We start from the raw sequence: 20,509 nt of genomic DNA on the forward strand, positions 1-20,509 counted from the left end.
GAAAACAATGCCGTAGAAGTAATTGCAAATCGACAATAGCTGCGTTTTGACATATAACATATGTATATATCCAATGTATATACAGGATTTTTGGTGTAGTCAGGTTCAATGAGCTACATACTACCCGTGCGTTTCTTTTTTTGAAGAGTGTATTTGATAGTGATTCATAGACACATGTTCATGATACAGGCGGTATAGAACAATGGACTTTGCTTTTCTTTTCTTATAATTATGGAAATGGTTTTGTCGCTTTTATTTAAGTTTTAAAGCAACTTCTTGAACCATTTATATTTTATTGTTTATAGATTGTTTCATTTCAACGTGGAAATTATTTTATTATATATGGTACCTTTCCTAGCGCGTGTGTATATGTTAGGATCATAAAAGTCGGCGAAGAGCATGTTCCCTTCAAACAAACACAGTCATATTTTGATAAATGAAACAACTTCGTGTGACTAAATTGAATCCAAAATGTCTACTTCGTTTGCAAAAAACCGTTCCTGATACTTTCTGCCAACACGTTCAACATGTACATACATTTCATACATGGTATATTGACATGGTCCCAGCTTGCAAACATGAATCCTAATTACTTACTGTTCGGCATAACAATTTATTTTTCAGTGATCCACTAAATTAAATTCTTCGTTGGAAAATCGAAATTTCTAGCATTGATTTTTCATATTTTAATGGTTGTTTACGCTATGAGTAATGGTTTATAACAACATCTGGTTGAATTAACACTAAATAATGTTTGTATGCCTGGAATGTTAGGGTTTTCTCGACAGAGATATTGGATATTGTCCGGGCCACACATTTCAGCAAGAGGTAAGTTAATGTGTTTTAAATAATATTTTATTCAGGAAACGATAGTTAGAATTAGTTACCTGAACAGGCAACTAAATGTCTATATTTCCCTTTACATGTGTGGAATTGAATACAATATTGAAATAAGGAACGTGTTCATAAGGCGAGACATTTCAAAACAACATGCAACATAAGGCGAAGATCTTCTTTAGTTGACCACAAAATACAGTTTTTAAACGTGCATATACCTTAGCTACATCATAAATTATATATATTTTACGGCTAACGGGATCGGGTGGTCAGACTATGCAACATAAGGCGAAGATCTTCTTTAGTTGACCACAAAATACAGTTTTTAAACATACACATACCTTAGCTACATCATAAATTATATATATTACACGACTAACGGGATCGGGTGGTCAGACTCGTGACTTGGTGGATGCATGTCATCGTTTCCCAATTGCGTGGATCGATGTTCATGATATCAATCACTGGATTGTCTGGTCCAGACTCGATTATTTACAGACCGCCGTCATATAGCTGGAATATTTCCGGGGCGTTAAACATTAAACAAACAAACAAACAAACAAACACATATTATAAACTTCAACTTGGTTGTCGCAACCTGAATGGACACAATGTGGCTTTTACTACGAAGACAGTCTTCGTTATGTATAGCTGCTTTGAAGTTTCAACTGGAATATTGCTGAATGCGGCGTTAAACAACAAACAAACAAACAAAAAGAGCTACAGTTCAAATAATAATGTCGACAATTGAAAAACTAGTTTTTCAGGTCAGAACTGTATGCTAAAACTGGCATAGTTGAGGGGAGTGACCTGAGCCAGGAGTGAGTGTTTTGGGCCTCGTTGGGGGAGTGACCTGAGCCTGGAGTGAGTGTTTTGGGCCTCGTTGGGGGAGTGACCTGAGCCTGGAGTGAGTGTTTTGGGCCTCGTTAGGGGAGTGACCTGAGCCTGGAGTGAGTGTTTTGGGGACTAGTTGAGGGGAGTGACCTGAGGGGAGTTGAGTCACCTGAGCGCAGGCTGAAAGCATTCTAGAGTGAACTGAACCTGGGCTGAAATCACAGATCTCAAAATACGTACTCTTAATTAAGCGCAACAGCGCTACGTTTACATTTCACACTGTTTTTTTCTCGGCTGTCGTCGTGTACATCATACTGGCTACATAATGGTGTGAAACAAATCTATTACTATTTTTCATGATACTTGCACTTTAAAAGATATGTACATCCAAAAATGGCACGGTTCCTTGTCCAGTTCTCGAAAAGCTTAATACTACGCTATATTTAAAACTACTATAGCAGCAGAAACCTCAACTTCATTGCAGCTCACAAGATTTATTAAAGATAAGAGATAAGATAATGCTTTGCTTTACCAGTAAAGCATTTTCTTTACATCAGAGTGACACACCTACATGAACAAATAACATGTTATTAAGACAAGGTGACAGATAAAACCAAGTTAAGCAAAACAAATAATATAAAAGGGAGAACTTTAATAACTGATGTTGTACAACAGAAACCATGCATTTTCCTTGACGATTATTTAAAAGGGAAATGCTAACTGGAATTCAAGACATTTTAGATCTTTTGTATTTAAATTTGAGAACAAGTATACACGTCCGGGTGGTAAAAGTGGATAAAAAGTATATAACAATTTAGAAAGATAATCTAAAAGTCTTCCAGCTAAGCTAGAAACTTTGTTAGTATACAGCTCATCTATGGATTCCAGCTGCCATCCTGGGATATTGCCTCCCAAATTAATGATTTTCTTGAGTTTGGTTTTGTTCTGTGCCGAGAGGGGTCCATACCAACAATGAATATAGGGGATTAAAACGGACTTAATACAACTTTTATAACAAACTGACATAACAGAACAGTGAACATTAAAACTTTTCCTTTTTTAAAGGTGAACACGTGATTAGCACTTATTGTAAACAGTCTCAGCATTTCGTGAAAATGTCAGTTTGTTAGTCCCCAGATATTTGTACTCTCTTACAACCTCCATCGTATCTCCGTTAATAGTCACTGGTTTTTTTTAATTTCTTCCTTCTAAAGTATATTACTGGTTGTCCTAGGTCTGTCATGATCATGTGATGTGCCATGGTTTTGCTCAGTAACAAACACTTACTTTGGTGTGCAAATTGTGGAAGTCTCTGGAACTACCGACAAAGCAGGACATGCTTGCCCATTTCGCGCACAGCTGGTGTCATCGCTGATTTTCAGTGATCCATTCGTATAATTCTTACCATAATTTCATATGATCCTTTAAAACCAAATAGGATTGTTTCGTGGAATAATGGACGTTTTATCTATATTTGGTATCGACACAAAGACTAGAGATTGTGCTCTGGGACACATCGGGAATAACCTGGCTTCAATCGACATTACATTTTATTTGTGTTCATTGAAATTCGTGCATTCTGATTAGCTGAATTGATCACGTGTTATTGCAATCATTTCCCCATGAATGTAAAACATTAGGCCACGCCCACCGAAGCGGACTACTTTTATTACTACTGAATGTCGGGGAATTCAATATTATAGTCGAGGGAATTTCCTCTCTGCTCACGTGTATCGTCATGCACAGGACATTTAGCGAAATCCATGCATATTCATTGTCCATACAACCCTTTGGGACCGAAGGCTGAGAAGGAATGAAACAACAAACGTTCGGCTCGCTCGACTGTTTTGTTCCGCTCGCCTCGGTTCCACAACTTTCATGTCTTCGGTTTCATTTCTAACTAGCATTTTTCCAACTGTGTCTACCCGTTCTCAGGGAATTATTGTTCGAATCTGGCGGCAACTGACCATGTCATTTGAAACACCCGCCTTCTCCTGGACATATTTGTTCCGTTCGTTACAGTCTGACTGTTGCAGTTCTCGCCTCTTGCCTTGATCGACAGGTCCTATGAACTTTGTTTTGATTCTACTCTGCGTTGATTGGCTACTGACATTTTAGGCGTGTCAAGATATTCATGTCACGCCACAGTATGTATTCCTACACCTGGAATGTTTATCAATCTCGTCATTTTTGACTGCTTTGATATAAACAACTGTTTTTGGTTAAACTATTGTATGTTCCGTTGTCGAATTTAATTATAAGCATTGACTGTGTATTTTTTTCGGTTCATTGAGGTATGAATCGAAAAACCGATGTGCAAACTTTTGTAAGAATCCGCTATGCGGATTCATACAGTTTGCACGGGTATGAATCGAAAAACCGATGTGCAAACTTTTGTAAGAATCCGCTATGCGGATTCATACAGTTTGCACATCGGTTTTTCGATTCATACCTCAATGAACCGAAAAAAAATACACAGTCAATCCTTAAAAGTAAACATTCCTCTTAATGTTAACATTTAGACATTGAGAGTTGCGTATTAACCCTTATTGTAAAAATAATTTTACTACGCGTAACAGGATAACCAATAATGTGAAATTGCCTACATAAATAGTTGCTGGTGAACTGGATGTTCAAAAGACTACTCATGTTTTGAGTCCCTCTCTACAACAACCACCTGGTTTCTGTATGCAGGTTTTATATTAGGGGTTATGACACCTGACTCTTTGAACCTATTTCTCTGAAACTTATTGTCGTGCAAAGACGTATCTTACGATACCCTTAGGAGATAAACCTACTGTGTTTTGAAATGTGATGTAGTCCCACTGTAGTGTAGATATTAATTTGGAACCGAACGCTTTAGACGGCAACATGTTTTGAAAAACACAGGGTACAAAGGTCTGCAATCTTAGAACATTCCGAAAAGTTGTCATAGGTAGTTTATATAAGTAACAAATATTACTAAAGTTCACCATTACAATATCCATAGTCTTGAGTTACTGTAGTTCCAAGTTAGTGTTCAAAACACATGGTTTTTCAAAAAGAAGTTGACAAATAACCCTCCAAACTAAGTCAAAAGATAGATGTTTTAATTTCATCGCAACCTGCTGTGCACTGTTTGGACTCACCAAGTTATTTCTTGGAAATCAGAGAGAAAAGTCATTTCTTTGAAATCGAATATGCCATTTGCATTGTAGGGGTGACATATTTTTTAAAAATCCTAAACGAATATATTTCTCCCACAAACGTTATGAATTAACATTCTACTATTTGTGTTACATGTGTAAGTCTTATTAGCTAGTTAGCAACTACCCCAAGTAAATCATTTTTAAAAATCAAAATAAGTGCCTCTCCACTCCGAACTTGGATGTGGCAAGACTTGACCTATACATCATGGTAACTCACACCTCACAACTGTCAATGGCTGACGACGTTGTGTTTGCCTCAGACAAGTTACACGAAGCAACATGACAACCACGATCGATGATGTTGTTCAACATTAACCTGTAGATTTAGTGAGAAAGAGCCTGCTGGTACAATGTGATTACCAATGGAACGTAATTTGTTTGCTTTTTGTTTAACGCCCTACTCAGCAATATTCCAGCTATATCACGTCAGTCTGTAAATAATCGCATGAAGCTTCATTACTATAGAAGATGGTGTGATGCGTCGGTGTCTACCTATTTGATTTAATTATCTATGCTGAGGTACTGAAACACAATTAGATCATCTGGGCATGTTGCGGATGGCTAGTTACAACTTTTAGATCAAGTGGAGACAGATTGGAAGAGTTCATTACTGAACTGTTAGAGGTGCTTTTAACAGTGAAAACATTAATTCAATGCTGGTAGCGTTCTGTTTATTTTGTTATAATCCTGGCAATCAGTGCTAAAGATATTATAACAAATGTATATGATACTGACATGTCATCGATATATCTATCACATGATATTTAATAGACGTTTTAAGCTGAGGGGCGCTGGAGTAGCCTACAAGGTAAAGAGTTCGCTCATCACATCAAAATCGCGGGTTCGATCCCCCACATGGGTACAAGGCCAATTATTGGTTTCCCATGCGGGATATTGGTGTAATATTGGGAGTAAAACCATACTCACTCAAAAGTGTTATTTGTTGTAACACATTATGATCACATGATTCCATTCCCATTCACCATGGTCAGCAATAAGCAAACGGGCACCAGCACCTACAAAAAACCTAGTCACCGTGGATTGCCGCTCTCCTTGTCGAGAGCTTTGGCCTGATCTTCTGACCCTCGGGATACAAAGGAGATCTCACATGAAGTCGTTGGGCAGAAGGTGATGACTTCCTCACTGTTCATAGCCCATCGTCATAGCTTCGTTCTTGCTAGGTCTATGATATGGGCCTTAATGAAGGTGCCCAGGGTGCCGTTATACAAAGCGATCTTAGCGCTTAGGTGATTGTAACTCCCATACCTTAACATAGACTTACGACAGTCGTAGCGCTAAGGGTGTTTTGTACAAAGGCACCCAGATCATATGGATGTGGTGATGACGGATGGCAAAGATCAGCCAGCTTTCCAATCTTCAATATCCTATCTCCAATGGTATAAGTTGTACCCTTAAAGTCCTGGTGATATAGATGTGATAATGGCAGAAGGCAAAGATCAGCTATCCAACCTTCAAGAGCCTATCACCAATGGTCTAAGTGGTACCATTTACGTCCTGATGATATAGATGTGGTGATGACAGAAGGCAAAGATCAGCTATCCAACCTTCAAGAGCCTATCCCCAGTGGTCTAAGTGGTACCATTTACGTCCTGATGATATAGATGTGGTGATGGCAGAAGGCAAAGATCAGCTATCTAACCTTCAAGAGCCTATCCCCAGTTGTCTAAGTGGTACCCTTTACGTCCTGATGATATAGATGTGGTGATGGCAGAAGGCAAAGATCAGCTATCAAACCTTCAAGAGCCGTTTTACAAAACGATCTTAGCGCTAAGGTGATTGTAACTCCCATACCTTAACATAGACTTACGACAGTCGTAGCGCTAAGGGTGTTTTGTACAAAGGCACCCAGATCATATAGATGTGGTGATGGCAGAAGGCAAAGATCAGCTATCCAATCTTCAAGAGCCTATCACCAGTGGTCTAAGTGGTACCCTTTACGTCCTGATGATATAGATGTGGTGATGGCAGAAGGCAAAGATCAGCTATCCAATCTTCAAGAGCCTATCATCAGTGGTCTAAGTGGTACCCTTTACGTCCTGATGATATAGATGTGGTGATGGCGGAGACAAAGATCAGCTATCCAACCTTCAAGAGCCTATCATCAGTGGTCTAAGTGGTACCCTTTACGTCCTGATGATATAGATGTGGTGATGGCAGAAGGCAAAGATCAGCTATCCAACCTTCAAGAGCCTATCACCAGTGGTCTAAGTGGTACCTTTGACGTCCTGATGATATAGATGTGGTGATGGCAGAAGGCAAAGATCAGCTATCCAACCTCCAAGAGCCGTTTTACCAAACGATCTTAGCGCTTAGGTGATTGTAACTCCCATACCTTAACATAGACTTACGACAGTCGTAGCGCTAAGGGTGTTTTGTACAAAGGCACCCAGATCATTTGGATGTGGTGATGGCAGAAGGCAAATGTCAGCTATCCAAACTTCAAGAGCCTATCACCAGTGGTCTAAGTGGTACCCTTTACGTCCTAATGATATAGATGTGGTGATGGCAGAAGGCAAAGATCAGCTATCCAACCTTTAAGAGCCTATCATCAGTGGTCTAAGTGGTACCCTTTACGTCCTGATGATATAGATGTGGTGATGGCGGAAGGCAAAGATCAGCTATCCAACCTTCAAGAGCCTATCACCAGTGGTCTAAGTGGTACCTTTTACGTCCTGATGATATAGATGTGGTGATGGCAGAAGGCTAAGATCAGCTTTCCAACCTTTAAGAGCCTATCACCGGTGATCTAAATGGTACCCTTTACGTCCTGATGATATAAATGTGGTGATGGCAGAAGGCAAAGATCAGCTATCCAATCTTCAAGAGCCTATCACCAGTGGTCTAAGTGGTACCCTTTACGTCCTGATGATATACATGTGGTGATGGCAGAAGGCAGAGATCAGCTATCCAGCCTTCAAGAGCCTATCACCAGTGGTCTAAGTGGTACCCTTCACGTCCTGATGATATAGATGTGGTGATGGTAGAAGGCAAAGATCTGCTATCCAACCTTCAAGAGCCTATCACCAGTGGTCTAAGTGGTACCATTAACGTCCTGATGATATAGATGTGGTGATGGCGGAAGGCAAAGATCAGCTATCCAACCTTCAAGAGCCTATCACCAGTGGTCTAAGTGATACCCTTTACGTCCTGATGATATAGATGTGTTGATGGCAGAAGGCAAAGATCAGCTGTCCAATCTTCAAGAGCCTATCATCAGTGGTCTAAGTGGTACCCTTTACGTCCTGATGATATACATGTGATGGCAGAAGGCAAAGATCATCTATCCAATCTTCAAGAGCCTATCACCGGTGATCTAAGTGGTACCCTTTACGTCCTGATGATATAAATGTGGTGATGGCAGAAGGCAAAGATCAGCTATCCAATCTTCAAGAGCCTATCACCGGTGATCTAAGTGGTACCCTATACGTCCTGATGATATAAATGTGGTGATGGCAGAAGGCAAAGATCAGCTATTCAGCCTTCAAGAGCCTATCACCAGTTGTCTAAGTGGTACCCTTTACGTCCTGATGATATACATGTGGTGATGGCAGAAGGCAAAGATCAGCTATCCAACCTTCAAGAGCCTATCATCAGTGGTCTAAGTGGTACCCTTTACGTCCTGATGATATAGATGTGGTGATGGCAGAAGGCAAAGATCAGCTATCCAATCTTCAAGAGCCTATCATCAGTGGTCTAAGTGATACCCTTTACGTCCTGATGATATAGATGTGGTGATGGCGGAGACAAAGATCAGCTATCCAACCTTCAAGAGCCTATCATCAGTGGTCTAAGTGGTACCCTCTATGTCCTGATGATATAGATGTGGTGATGGCGGAAGGCAAAGATCTGCTATCCAACCTTCAAGAGCCTATCACCAGTTGTCTAAGTGGTACCTTTTACGTCCTGATGATATAGATGTGGTGATGGCAGAAGGCAAAGATCAGCTATCCAACCTCCAAGAGCCGTTTTACAAAACGATCTTAGCGCTTAGGTGATTGTAACTCCCATACCTTAACATAGACTTACGACAGTCGTAGCGCTAAGGGTGTTTTGTACAAAGGCACCCAGATCATTTGGATGTGGTGATGGCAGAAGGCAAATGTCAGCTATCCAAACTTCAAGAGCCTATCACCAGTGGTCTAAGTGGTACCCTTTACGTCCTAATGATATAGATGTGGTGATGGCAGAAGGCAAAGATCAGCTATCCAACCTTTAAGAGCCTATCATCAGTGGTCTAAGTGGTACCCTTTACGTCCTGATGATATAGATGTGGTGATGGCGGAAGGCAAAGATCAGCTATCCAACCTTCAAGAGCCTATCACCAGTGGTCTAAGTGGTACCTTTTACGTCCTGATGATATAGATGTGGTGATGGCAGAAGGCTAAGATCAGCTTTCCAACCTTTAAGAGCCTATCACCGGTGATCTAAATGGTACCCTTTACGTCCTGATGATATAAATGTGGTGATGGCAGAAGGCAAAGATCAGCTATCCAATCTTCAAGAGCCTATCACCAGTGGTCTAAGTGGTACCCTTTACGTCCTGATGATATACATGTGGTGATGGCAGAAGGCAGAGATCAGCTATCCAGCCTTCAAGAGCCTATCACCAGTGGTCTAAGTGGTACCCTTCACGTCCTGATGATATAGATGTGGTGATGGTAGAAGGCAAAGATCTGCTATCCAACCTTCAAGAGCCTATCACCAGTGGTCTAAGTGGTACCATTAACGTCCTGATGATATAGATGTGGTGATGGCGGAAGGCAAAGATCAGCTATCCAACCTTCAAGAGCCTATCACCAGTGGTCTAAGTGATACCCTTTACGTCCTGATGATATAGATGTGTTGATGGCAGAAGGCAAAAATCAGCTGTCCAATCTTCAAGAGCCTATCATCAGTGGTCTAAGTGGTACCCTTTACGTCCTGATGATATACATGTGATGGCAGAAGGCAAAGATCATCTATCCAATCTTCAAGAGCCTATCACCGGTGATCTAAGTGGTACCCTTTACGTCCTGATGATATAAATGTGGTGATGGCAGAAGGCAAAGATCAGCTATCCAATCTTCAAGAGCCTATCACCGGTGATCTAAGTGGTACCCTATACGTCCTGATGATATAAATGTGGTGATGGCAGAAGGCAAAGATCAGCTATTCAGCCTTCAAGAGCCTATCACCAGTTGTCTAAGTGGTACCCTTTACGTCCTGATGATATACATGTGGTGATGGCAGAAGGCAAAGATCAGCTATCCAACCTTCAAGAGCCTATCATCAGTGGTCTAAGTGGTACCCTTTACGTCCTGATGATATAGATGTGGTGATGGCAGAAGGCAAAGATCAGCTATCCAATCTTCAAGAGCCTATCATCAGTGGTCTAAGTGATACCCTTTACGTCCTGATGATATAGATGTGGTGATGGCGGAGACAAAGATCAGCTATCCAACCTTCAAGAGCCTATCATCAGTGGTCTAAGTGGTACCCTCTATGTCCTGATGATATAGATGTGGTGATGGCGGAAGGCAAAGATCTGCTATCCAACCTTCAAGAGCCTATCACCAGTTGTCTAAGTGGTACCTTTTACGTCCTGATGATATAGATGTGGTGATGGCAGAAGGCAAAGATCAGCTATCCAACCTCCAAGAGCCGTTTTACAAAACGATCTTAGCGCTTAGGTGATTGTAACTCCCATACCTTAACATAGACTTACGACAGTCGTAGCGCTAAGGGTGTTTTGTACAAAGGCACCCAGATCATTTGGATGTGATGATGGCAGAAGGCAAATGTCAGCTATCCAAGCTTCAAGAGCCTATCATCAGTGGTCTAAGTGGTACCCTTTACGTCCTGATGATATAGATGTGGTGATGGCAGAAGGGAAAGATCAGCTATCCAACCTTCAAGAGCCTATCACCAGTGGTCTAAGTGGTACCTTTGACGTCCTGATGATATAGATGTGGTGATGGCGGAAGGCAAAGATCTGCTATCCAACCTTCAAGAGCCTATCATCAGTGGTCTAAGTGGTACCCTTTACGTTCTGATGATATAGATGTGGTGATGGCAGAAGGCAAAGATCAGCTATCCAACCTTCAAGAGCCTATCATCAGTGGTCTAAGTGGTACCTTTTACGTCCTGATGATATAGATGTGGTGATGGCAGAAGGCAAAGATCAGCTATCCAACCTCCAAGAGCCGTTTTACAAAACGATCTTAGCGCTTAGGTGATTGTAACTCCCATACCTTAACATAGACTTACGACAGTCGTAGCGCTAAGGGTGTTTTGTACAAAGGCACCCAGATCATTTGGATGTGATGATGGCAGAAGGCAAATGTCAGCTATCCAAGCTTCAAGAGCCTATCATCAGTGGTCTAAGTGGTACCCTTTACGTCCTGATGATATAGATGTGGTGATGGCAGAAGGGAAAGATCAGCTATCCAACCTTCAAGAGCCTATCACCAGTGGTCTAAGTGGTACCATTTACGTCCTGATGATATAGATGTGGTGATGGCGGAAGGCAAAGATCTGCTATCCAACCTTCAAGAGCCTATCATCAGTGGTCTAAGTGGTACCCTTTACGTCCTGATGATATAGATGTGGTGATGGCAGAAGGCAAAGATCAGCTATCCAACCTTCAAGAGCCTATCATCAGTGGTCTAAGTGGTACCCTTTACGTCCTGATGATATAGATGTGGTGATGGCAGAAGGGAAAGATCAGCTATCCAACCTTCAAGAGCCTATCACCAGTGGTCTAAGTGGTACCATTTACGTCCTGATGATATAGATGTGGTGATGGCGGAAGGCAAAGATCTGCTATCCAACCTTCAAGAGCCTATCATCAGTGGTCTAAGTGATACCCTTTACGTCCTGATGATATACATGTGATGGCAGAAGGCAAAGATCAGCTATCCAATCTTCAAGAGCCTATCACCGGTGATCTAAGTGGTACCCTTTACGTCCTGATGATATAAATGTGGTGATGGCGGAAGGCAAAGATCAGCTATCCAATCTTCAAGACCCTATCACCAGTGGTCTAAGTGGTACCCTTCACGTCCTGATGATATACATGTGGTGATGGCGGAAGGCAAAGATCAGCTATCCAACCTTCAAGAGCCTATCATCAGTGGTCTAAGTGGTACCCTTTACGTCCTTATGATATAGATGTGGTGATGGCGGAAGGCAAAAATCAGCTATCCAACCTTCAAGAGCCTATCACCAGTGCTCTGGATTGTACTATTGCATGCCTTTCCCAGTAATCCCCAATACAGATCGCATTCATCTCTCTGTTGACTTTACATCTAGAGCCTCCATGATAAGTAGGTCAACCGCCGTTTGCTAAAGGGATGAATGGCACTGCTACAGAACATTCGTCATTGTCGAGTCAATAATGCTTAAAAAGTATTCATCAACTGGAGAATTAGATCAAATGGGTGCGGTCTACAGCAAAGTGTTCATGCAATGAGGGTAGATTTTAGATGAAGTGACCTGGAACCGAAGCGTCATACCCAACCTCACCTGGCGAGACGCTATTCACCAATGCCGTACAACGACACGGGACTGTATCCACATTGGAGACACGCGGAACGCCCTCTCATTTCCACAGCAAAGCAACAGAAGCCAACACTATGTCTATGTATCGTGACATATATGTCGACAGACTTTTCATCGGTAAGCAAGAGTGACTGAGTATGGTTTTAGACCGGTTTTAGCAATATTCCAGCAATATCATGGCGGAGAACACCAGAAATGGGCTTCAAACATTGTACCACTGCGGGGAATTGAACCCAGGTCTTTGGCGTGACGAGCGAAGCTTTGACCACTAGGCTACCCCACCGCCCCTCTCGGTAAGTATGATGTCTTATGCTGTAGTATAATCTCGTCGTAGATGCTTTGTCTATCTAGTTAATTAATTGTATATGTTTCAGCAACTAGACTTTTCACCTGTGAAAAGTGTGCAGCAAACGGTATTCAGAACTACATTTAAAATCATATGCGTCGTCAGGTGTTCAAAGGCCATTTTCAAAAGATGGCCATCTTTCATCATATTATTCACCATCAAAACCGATAAATGATATCTGACTAATTACGACATTAGTTCAATACCATACGATTACAACCCAGATAGACCCGTGAAGATCCGGGGTAGAATAGGTCTTCAGCAACCCATGCTTTCTGTAAAAAGCGACTATGCTTGTCGTAAATGGCGACTAACGGGATCGGGTGGTCAGGCTCGCTGACTTGGTTCATACATATCATCGTAACCCAATTGCGTGGATCGATGCTCATGATGTCAATCACTGGATTGTCTGGTCCTGACTCGATTATTACAGACCGTCGTCATATAACTGGAATATTGCTGAGTGGGGCGTTAAACAACAAACAAACAAACAAGACACTACAACCCAGATACGTAATTCTGTGAGAGGACGGGTTGTTTACTATTAATACGCTTTTTTACGTATATCCTTTTTAAGCTGCTGACACCTGCAATAGTCTTACCTTGTTGTAGTGAGTGAGTGAGTTGGGTTTAACGCCGCTTTTAACAGTTCCAGTTATATCGCGGCGTGTCAGCTTAATGTGGGAGGAAAGCTTATCTTGTTGTAGCCAACCATGAACAATGTTTAGGAATGTGTCTTCATATGTATGTTTTCTCATGTGAACATACAGGTTCATGAGAGAAAGAATAATATTTTATTACTTTATATTTTATAATCATTTTGTTAAGAAAGATATACATTTTTGAAACCACTTTAACTTCTGTTTTGTTGTTAACGTGCATATTTCTCTATTCACTCAATATGAACACATTCTTATTTTCCAGTTCTGCACAAAACGGTTTTTTCACATGCAGAGATAGTGTGGAGCTCAAAACCGAACACCTGCTAGAATGACTACTACTACGACAACCACCACCACCACTACTACTACTTCCACTATTAGTGAACTAATAGTGAACTAAAATAGACATATCATATGTGACGTGAGGTGAGGTGAAATGGGGTTTAACGTCGCATCCAAGATTATTGCACTTATATAGCGACGTGCATGCACGTGTGTGTGTTTGTGTGGCTGCTTGTACTAGTCCGGACTGATGCCGATTTATAGTGCTAGCTCACTGAGATACCATGCCGCAGTTTAACATGAATACCCCACTCAGACACAGTATACTGACCCTGAGCCGACCAGTCCTTGTTTTAGCCCCTTAATGCCGAGCGCCAGACAGGGTAACAACAAGTACCATCTTTTAACGTCTTTTGGTATGACGCGGTCGGGGATCGAACCCCGGACCTTCCGCTCTCCGGGCGGACGCTCTACCCCTAGACCACGGAGGCGGTCACATATCATATGTAAAATAAGGACAAGCAGTGACGAACACCACAGCTGTGTATTCTGATGTTCTGACTCGGTGTTCTCTCTACTGTAATCTCGGTGTGTGAAATACTCTAGGCTGGGCGAGTACGACTTTACGCCGCTTTTAGCACTATTCCAGCAATATCACGGCGGGGGACACCAGAAATGGGCTTCACACATTGTACCCATGTCGGGAATCGAACCCGAGTCTTCGGCGTGACGAGCGAACGCTTTATCCACTAGGCTACCCGACCGCCCCTACTCTAGTGTGAGCTACTGCAAGAATGACTTTATGATTACACATCATGTTGTTTAGATATGACATGACCACAGTTAGAATAGTAATCTTCGACCTGTTTGTTACCTTCAGACACCCACGTGTTACCTGTAGTGTTGTGGGACCCGACACCTGTCTAGGCGGCGTTATCGGGGAAGGGAGAGAAGCCATGCCATGGATAAGAACTGGACAACTTTCTGAACTATTCTAGCAGGTTCAACAGTACGTATATGAAAATGTTTCTGAAGCAAACTTTGATCTTAGGTCCGAAGTTATATATGATTGATAAATACTGATTAACAAACACTACGGACTATTTTTTTGAAACAGTGGACTTAAATGCACTGCGATCCGTTTATAAAACAACGGTAGACTCCCAAACTCTCTGATCTGTTTACCGGGAGAGAACAGACACCCTGCAGCCTCTCTGCAGCCTCTCTGCAGCCACTCTGCTCACTGACACAGAACCGATTCTCAAACACCCCGATCTGTTAACTGCCAATGAAGAGGTGAGGTGAGGTGAGTTGCAATGGGGTTTAGCGTCGCGTTCAAGATTATTGCACTTATATAGCAACGTGTGTGTGTGTGTGTGTGTGTGTGTGTGTGTGTGTGTGTGTGTGTGTGTGTGTGTGTGTGTCTGTGTGTGTGTCTGTGTGTGTCTGTGTGTGTGTGTCTGTGTGTGTGTGTGTGTGTGTGTGTGTGTGTGTGTGTGTGTCTGTGTCTGTGTCTGTGTGTGTGTGTGTGTGTGTGTGTGTGTGTGTGTGTGTGTTACAGCCGATTTTATTGTGCCAGCCCACTGAGATACCATGCCGCAGTTTATCATGAATATCCCACTCAGACACAGTATCCTGACCCCGAGCTGACCAGTCATTGTTTTTGCCCCTTAATGCCGATCACCAGACAGGGTTCCATCTTTTAACGTCTATTAGTATGACGCGGCAGGGGATCGAACCACCGACCTTCCGCTCTCCGGACAGACACTCTATCTACTAGACCACGAATCGGTTTCAGTGGAAGGGATTTGGCTTGGCCTATTTGATGGTTATTGGACGATATAAAATCATCGATATACCTAGACTACCCCCTTCCTGGTTGGACGGACCAGTTCCAGTGATACAAGTATGACAATACCAAATGCATTGATGATTGTTCATTTCATTGTACCATATGTTAAGGGTAGATTCTGTGTGGCTTTAAGTAATTTACACGCGGTCAGATATGACGCAATTAACGTAACAGGACTTTGAACATTTATAGGTCTTATTACCACGAATGTTTTCATACTTTAAGTCTTTGCTATCTACTTTTAAAACTAAGGGGTAAAACAAAGCACAGCGATTTTTTTTATGTAGTTGCAAATTAAAAGAACTGTTGTTAAATTTGATGTCTATTTTACCACTAATTCCTGCAGCAGTTTGTAAAAGTAATCTGTGGTTGCGTAATTATGTGTAAAAAAACATTGTTTCAATGAAAGACTGGGGAAAGAAATGAATTTGCAACCACGTGCCCGCAAGCTTGAAATATTGTAAATTTGTGCCGAAAAAAGCAAATTATGGATTTTCAAAATTGAGATGTCTAAGATATCCATAAGCAATTTTATATTACAGTAAACTACGGTTATATCGAACACGCTTATAACGAACTGACCGATATAACGAACTTATTTGTAGTCCCGCCCATTGGTTGTATATATGCTGTATATATGCTTATAACGAACTACGGTTATAACGAACTAGAATTAGTGGTCCCTTTGAGTTCGTTATAACCGTAGTTAACTGTATGCGAATTCTTTTTCAATTTCAAAAAGTTTTTAAATCAAATTTTATATAACGAATTAAAATCATATAGGAGTATTCTTTGACTGCTGACTAAGCGTCGGTTCTGTTAATTTTTTTTGGAAATGATAACGAAAGAAACCTTGATTTGTGTAAATTCGGCGACAAGATTATATGTAAATTTGAAACGTTTGACGTATGGACTTCATGTTATACATTACCTAGCATTACTGACTGGAGAAATACTGTTTCTTCGTGTCGTGTAAATTGCACTGTAGCCATGTTCTAAAAAATGTTTACTGCTGCAAGAAAGAGAGTCCCACAACTGGAGCTGAGTGAAAAAATGATCTAGTTTGAAAGGCGTTGGTGTCGTGTTGATACCGCAGTTGAATGGCGCGCAGGCAAGTATTTAACAGGCTCTATATCAACTCCAACCTCCATGGATCTTAAACAATCAATACACCATGATATGTCGTATTGATACGCATATTTAAATCAGTACATTTTACAACTTCAGATGTTTCTCCGCAGTTGGGATGCTTTCACTGCTGTGGCGCATTTTAACCCAATTGTTTATCTGTTTTGACCCAATTGTGGATCTGTTTTAACCTAATTGTTGATCAGTTTTCACCCAATTGGGGCTCTGTTTTGGCCCAATTGTTGATCTGTATTGACCCAATAGTTGGTTTAATTTGACACAGTTGTTGATCTGTTTTGGCTAAATTGTTTATCTGTTTTGACCCAATTGTTGATCAGTTTTCACACAATTGTGGATCAGTTGTCACACAATTGTGGATCAGTTTCACCCAAGTGTTGATCTGTTTTGACCCAAGTGTTGACATCTCCGGCCCATGGATGAGACGAGAATGCGAATGACGTCCTGGGGAATGGTAACCCACTCGGTCTGCAACGCATAAGCCAACTGCTGCAACGTCTGGGGTTGTGGTTGACGTCCACGTAGCCGTCTATCCAATTCATCCAACAGGTGCTCTATCGGGTTCAGATCCGGGGATCTGGAGGGCCCGGCCAGAACTTCAACGTTCTTGTTGTGTAAATAGGCTCGTGTGATCCGTGCTGTATGCGGTCGAACGTTTCCTGCTGGAATACACCGTTGCCGTTGGCTACAATTGGGAGGACGTGTAGTAGGAGAATTTCAGTGATGTATAGTTGAGCCGTAAGATTGTCCAAACCAAACCTGTCCTGCCATGATGAGAGATAGCCGCCCACACCATAACGCTACCCCCACCAAACCTGTCCACTTTAGCTGATCGGGATTCCCCTGTTTGCAGTCGACCTATGGCGTTGTTTCTTTGCACTTCTGTTAATCTTGGCATGTTGTTGAACTGTCACTGTTCGATTGACGCAGATGCCAGGCAATCAAAACCACGCACTTTAATACCGTTCATGGCGCTGCTGAAGTTGCAGTACGTGCAGCTCAATGGCCCTTTTGTTAATGCATTGGGTGCGTTTTTCCGAATCGTATGTGTTTCCCGACTTATGGTTTGCATGTCCTTGTTCTGATCATTCTGATCTGGGAAATTTGTCACTGACACTACAACACATTCAACCTCTTCATTTTGCACCTCTTGGTCCGCTAAATTTGCTTTAATGGCCGACACTATCCGCCTTGCGTTTCTTTTTTTGTTAAGAGTATATTTAAACCTCGACGGAATACGAACCTGCACCATCTTGATTTGTAATCAAAGACTACTGTCGTCACAAGTTTCCTAGTCACCATTAACCGAGACCTTTTTAGTTGTACATTATTAATGACATGTTAATATTGTACCGAGTTCGTTGTACATCCTGGTAGCATATGTGTTATGCAGATGGATGTGAATCTGTTTTGCACATCTAATTTCATTATATATCATACATTTTATCAGTATTTGTCTTATTGCCTGGTGATATGCACTTATTAAAACATGTTTAAATTCTGAATATGTTTAAACTTTAAACATGCTTAAAATCTAAACATGTTGAAACATGTTTAAAATCTAAACATGTTTTAACGTGTTTCAATTCTGAACATGTTTAGAGTATTGGGATGTGTTCGGGTGGTGTTCTGGCTGAGAGACGATAGCTCATTTAATGTGTTAAGACGTAAATGCGTTTAGATAGAGCACACCAAATGTGTATTCCGTTAAGGATTTGACCATATTCCTAATCAAGTTTAAATCTAATCATGGTTTGTCTGTGTGTAGTATTTACACTGTGTAGTTTAAAGAACACAGACCGACACTGAGTCACCATTTCATCATCGAACATAACATATCACAGCATAACACATCAAGAAGCAGCTTCGATCTTTCGTAATCTCATCAACAGGGTGTCGCAAAACTTTCCAGACGCAGATAAGGTTTGTGTTAGACATTCACAATAACTTCATGGCACAAACATTTCCCGATTTACAGTACATACATCACCATCGAATAACCATTTCTTATCTGGTTAATTTTAGCCACCACCAAACATGGGTGTGTATTTTCTTTTGTCCGGTAGTGTAGTTTGGCATACTGTACATGTGTTGTCATGGTGATAGTGTACTGCTATGTGCATTTCAGATGATGTGTCTCAGAGCCAGAAGTTGTCCATTACGATTGGAATATTGGCCCGAGCGTGTGTACTAGACTCCACGTGACTTAGTGCGGAAGCCAATGCATGATGCGTCTGTCTGAGCGCTACATTGTGACGTGCGTGTTTGTGGTGCTGGTGTTTCTGACAGTGTATGTCATGCGAGGACGTCTACAGACGGAACTGGTTAACATTTCTAACATTCATGTTGTGAAAAGTCTGTTAAAGAGGCGTATGGTAAGCGCTGAAGAATTTCGAAAGATTGCCGATTTGAAAATTGGAAATCCATTAATTGATAATTATGGAAAGAACGACCCCTCAGCAATGGGGGAAAATGGAAGGGGGGTAGCGTTCGAGTCTGACGACGTGGAGAAGGTTCGAACTGTTCTCGAAAAACATCGAGTGAATACTCTTGCAAGTGACAGAATTCCTCTCAACAGAATAGTGCCGGACTCACGGTTTAAAGAGTAAGTGTTTTCTTTAATAACCATACCCGATGCCATGGACATTAATGGTAATAAATAATTATTAGTGTTTGTATGTTTGTTTGTTGTTTAACGCCCTACTCAGCAATATTCCAGTTGTATGAAGGTGCTCTGTAAAAAATCGTGTCTGGATCAGACTATCCAGTGATTGACACCACTGCGCAATTGGGATACGATGACATGCATGAACCAAGTCAGCGAGCCTGACCACCCGATCCCGTTCGTCGCCTCTTACGACAAGAATGGGTTCCTGTCGACCTATTCTACCCTGGATCTTCTCGGGTCTGTAGTAAGTGAATCCCAGCAATCCTAATTTATTATAGTTATCCTTTCGACCTTTTTCGTTTACCTTGTATTACATCCATGAATACCAAAACTACAAATTGGAATAACAGTCGGATCTCGGAAATGTCTCCAACCTTATATTTATATGACCTCTGCACACAACCTCACCTTGGATCGTGTATATCTGCTTCTACACGGGACCCCATGTATTATTATGTATTATGTGTGTGTAGATGTCAGGGCCTCTCCTACGACCACGATCTCCCCACCGCCTCCATCATCATTCCCTTCCACAACGAGTGGCCCTCCATCCTGCTGAGGACCGTCTACAGCATCATCAACAGGACACCCAGACACCTGCTGCAGGAGATCCTGCTGCTGGACGACGACAGTGACATGTGTGAGTTGACGGTTGACATGTGTGAGTTGACAGTTATATGTGTGTGTTGACAGTGACATGTGTGAGTTGACAGTGACATGTGTGAGTTGACAGTTATATGTGAGAGTTGACAGTGACATGTGTGAGTTGACAGTTATATGTGTGAGTTGACAGTGACATGTTAGATTTGACAGTGACATGTTAGATTTGACAGTGACATGTGTGAGTTGGCAGTGACATGTGTTAGTTGACAGTTACGTGTGTGAGTTGACAGTGACATGTGTGGCTTGACATTGACATGTGTGAGTTGACAGTGACATGTGTGAGTTGACAGTTATATGTGTGAGTTGACAGTGACATGTGTGAGTTGACAGTGACATGTGTGTTTTGACAGTGACATGTGTGAGTTGGCAGTGACATGTGTTAGTTGACAGTGACATGTGTGAGTTGAAGGTGACATGTGTCAGTTGACGGTTGACATTTGTGAGTTGACAGTGACATGTGTCAGTTGAAGG

The 20,509-nt window shown here is 41.7% G+C and overlaps 1 protein-coding gene and 1 long non-coding RNA gene across 6 annotated transcripts in view; one reads left to right on the forward strand and one right to left on the reverse strand.

Moving 5' to 3' along the window:
• Nucleotides 1–752: 752 nt before the first annotated feature.
• The window catches only part of LOC124114078 (inactive polypeptide N-acetylgalactosaminyltransferase-like protein 5), a 31,133-nt gene continuing 11,376 nt past the window's right edge, over nt 753–20,509 (forward strand). Inside the window, exons 1-5 of one of the 3 annotated variants that reach the window (XM_046474620.2) lie at nt 753–828; nt 13,690–13,848; nt 14,590–14,718; nt 18,836–19,312; nt 19,849–20,015. In XM_046474620.2, coding sequence (XP_046330576.1) covers nt 18,933–19,312; nt 19,849–20,015 — 547 coding nt within the window. In that variant the 5' untranslated portion in view covers nt 753–828; nt 13,690–13,848; nt 14,590–14,718; nt 18,836–18,932. The other 2 variants (XM_048394487.1, XM_046474621.2) reach the window with 2 other exon arrangements.
• Nucleotides 10,478–12,214, reverse strand: LOC125378651. Of its 3 annotated transcripts, none has more exons than XR_007220453.1 (3): nt 11,973–12,214; nt 10,864–11,053; nt 10,478–10,511 (listed from the first exon to the last, which is right to left on the reverse strand). It is a non-coding gene; the product is annotated as an uncharacterized LOC125378651 (long non-coding RNA). The 3 variants fall into 3 exon arrangements; XR_007220455.1 differs by lacking the exon at nt 11,973–12,214 and adding an exon at nt 11,596–11,658; XR_007220452.1 differs by lacking the exon at nt 11,973–12,214 and adding an exon at nt 11,406–11,426.

The sequence above is a fragment of the Haliotis rufescens genome, unplaced genomic scaffold (genome assembly GCF_023055435.1).
Source record: "Haliotis rufescens isolate VD_foot unplaced genomic scaffold, xgHalRufe1.0.p SCAF_1, whole genome shotgun sequence".
NCBI classification, from domain to species: domain Eukaryota; kingdom Metazoa; phylum Mollusca; class Gastropoda; order Lepetellida; family Haliotidae; genus Haliotis; species Haliotis rufescens.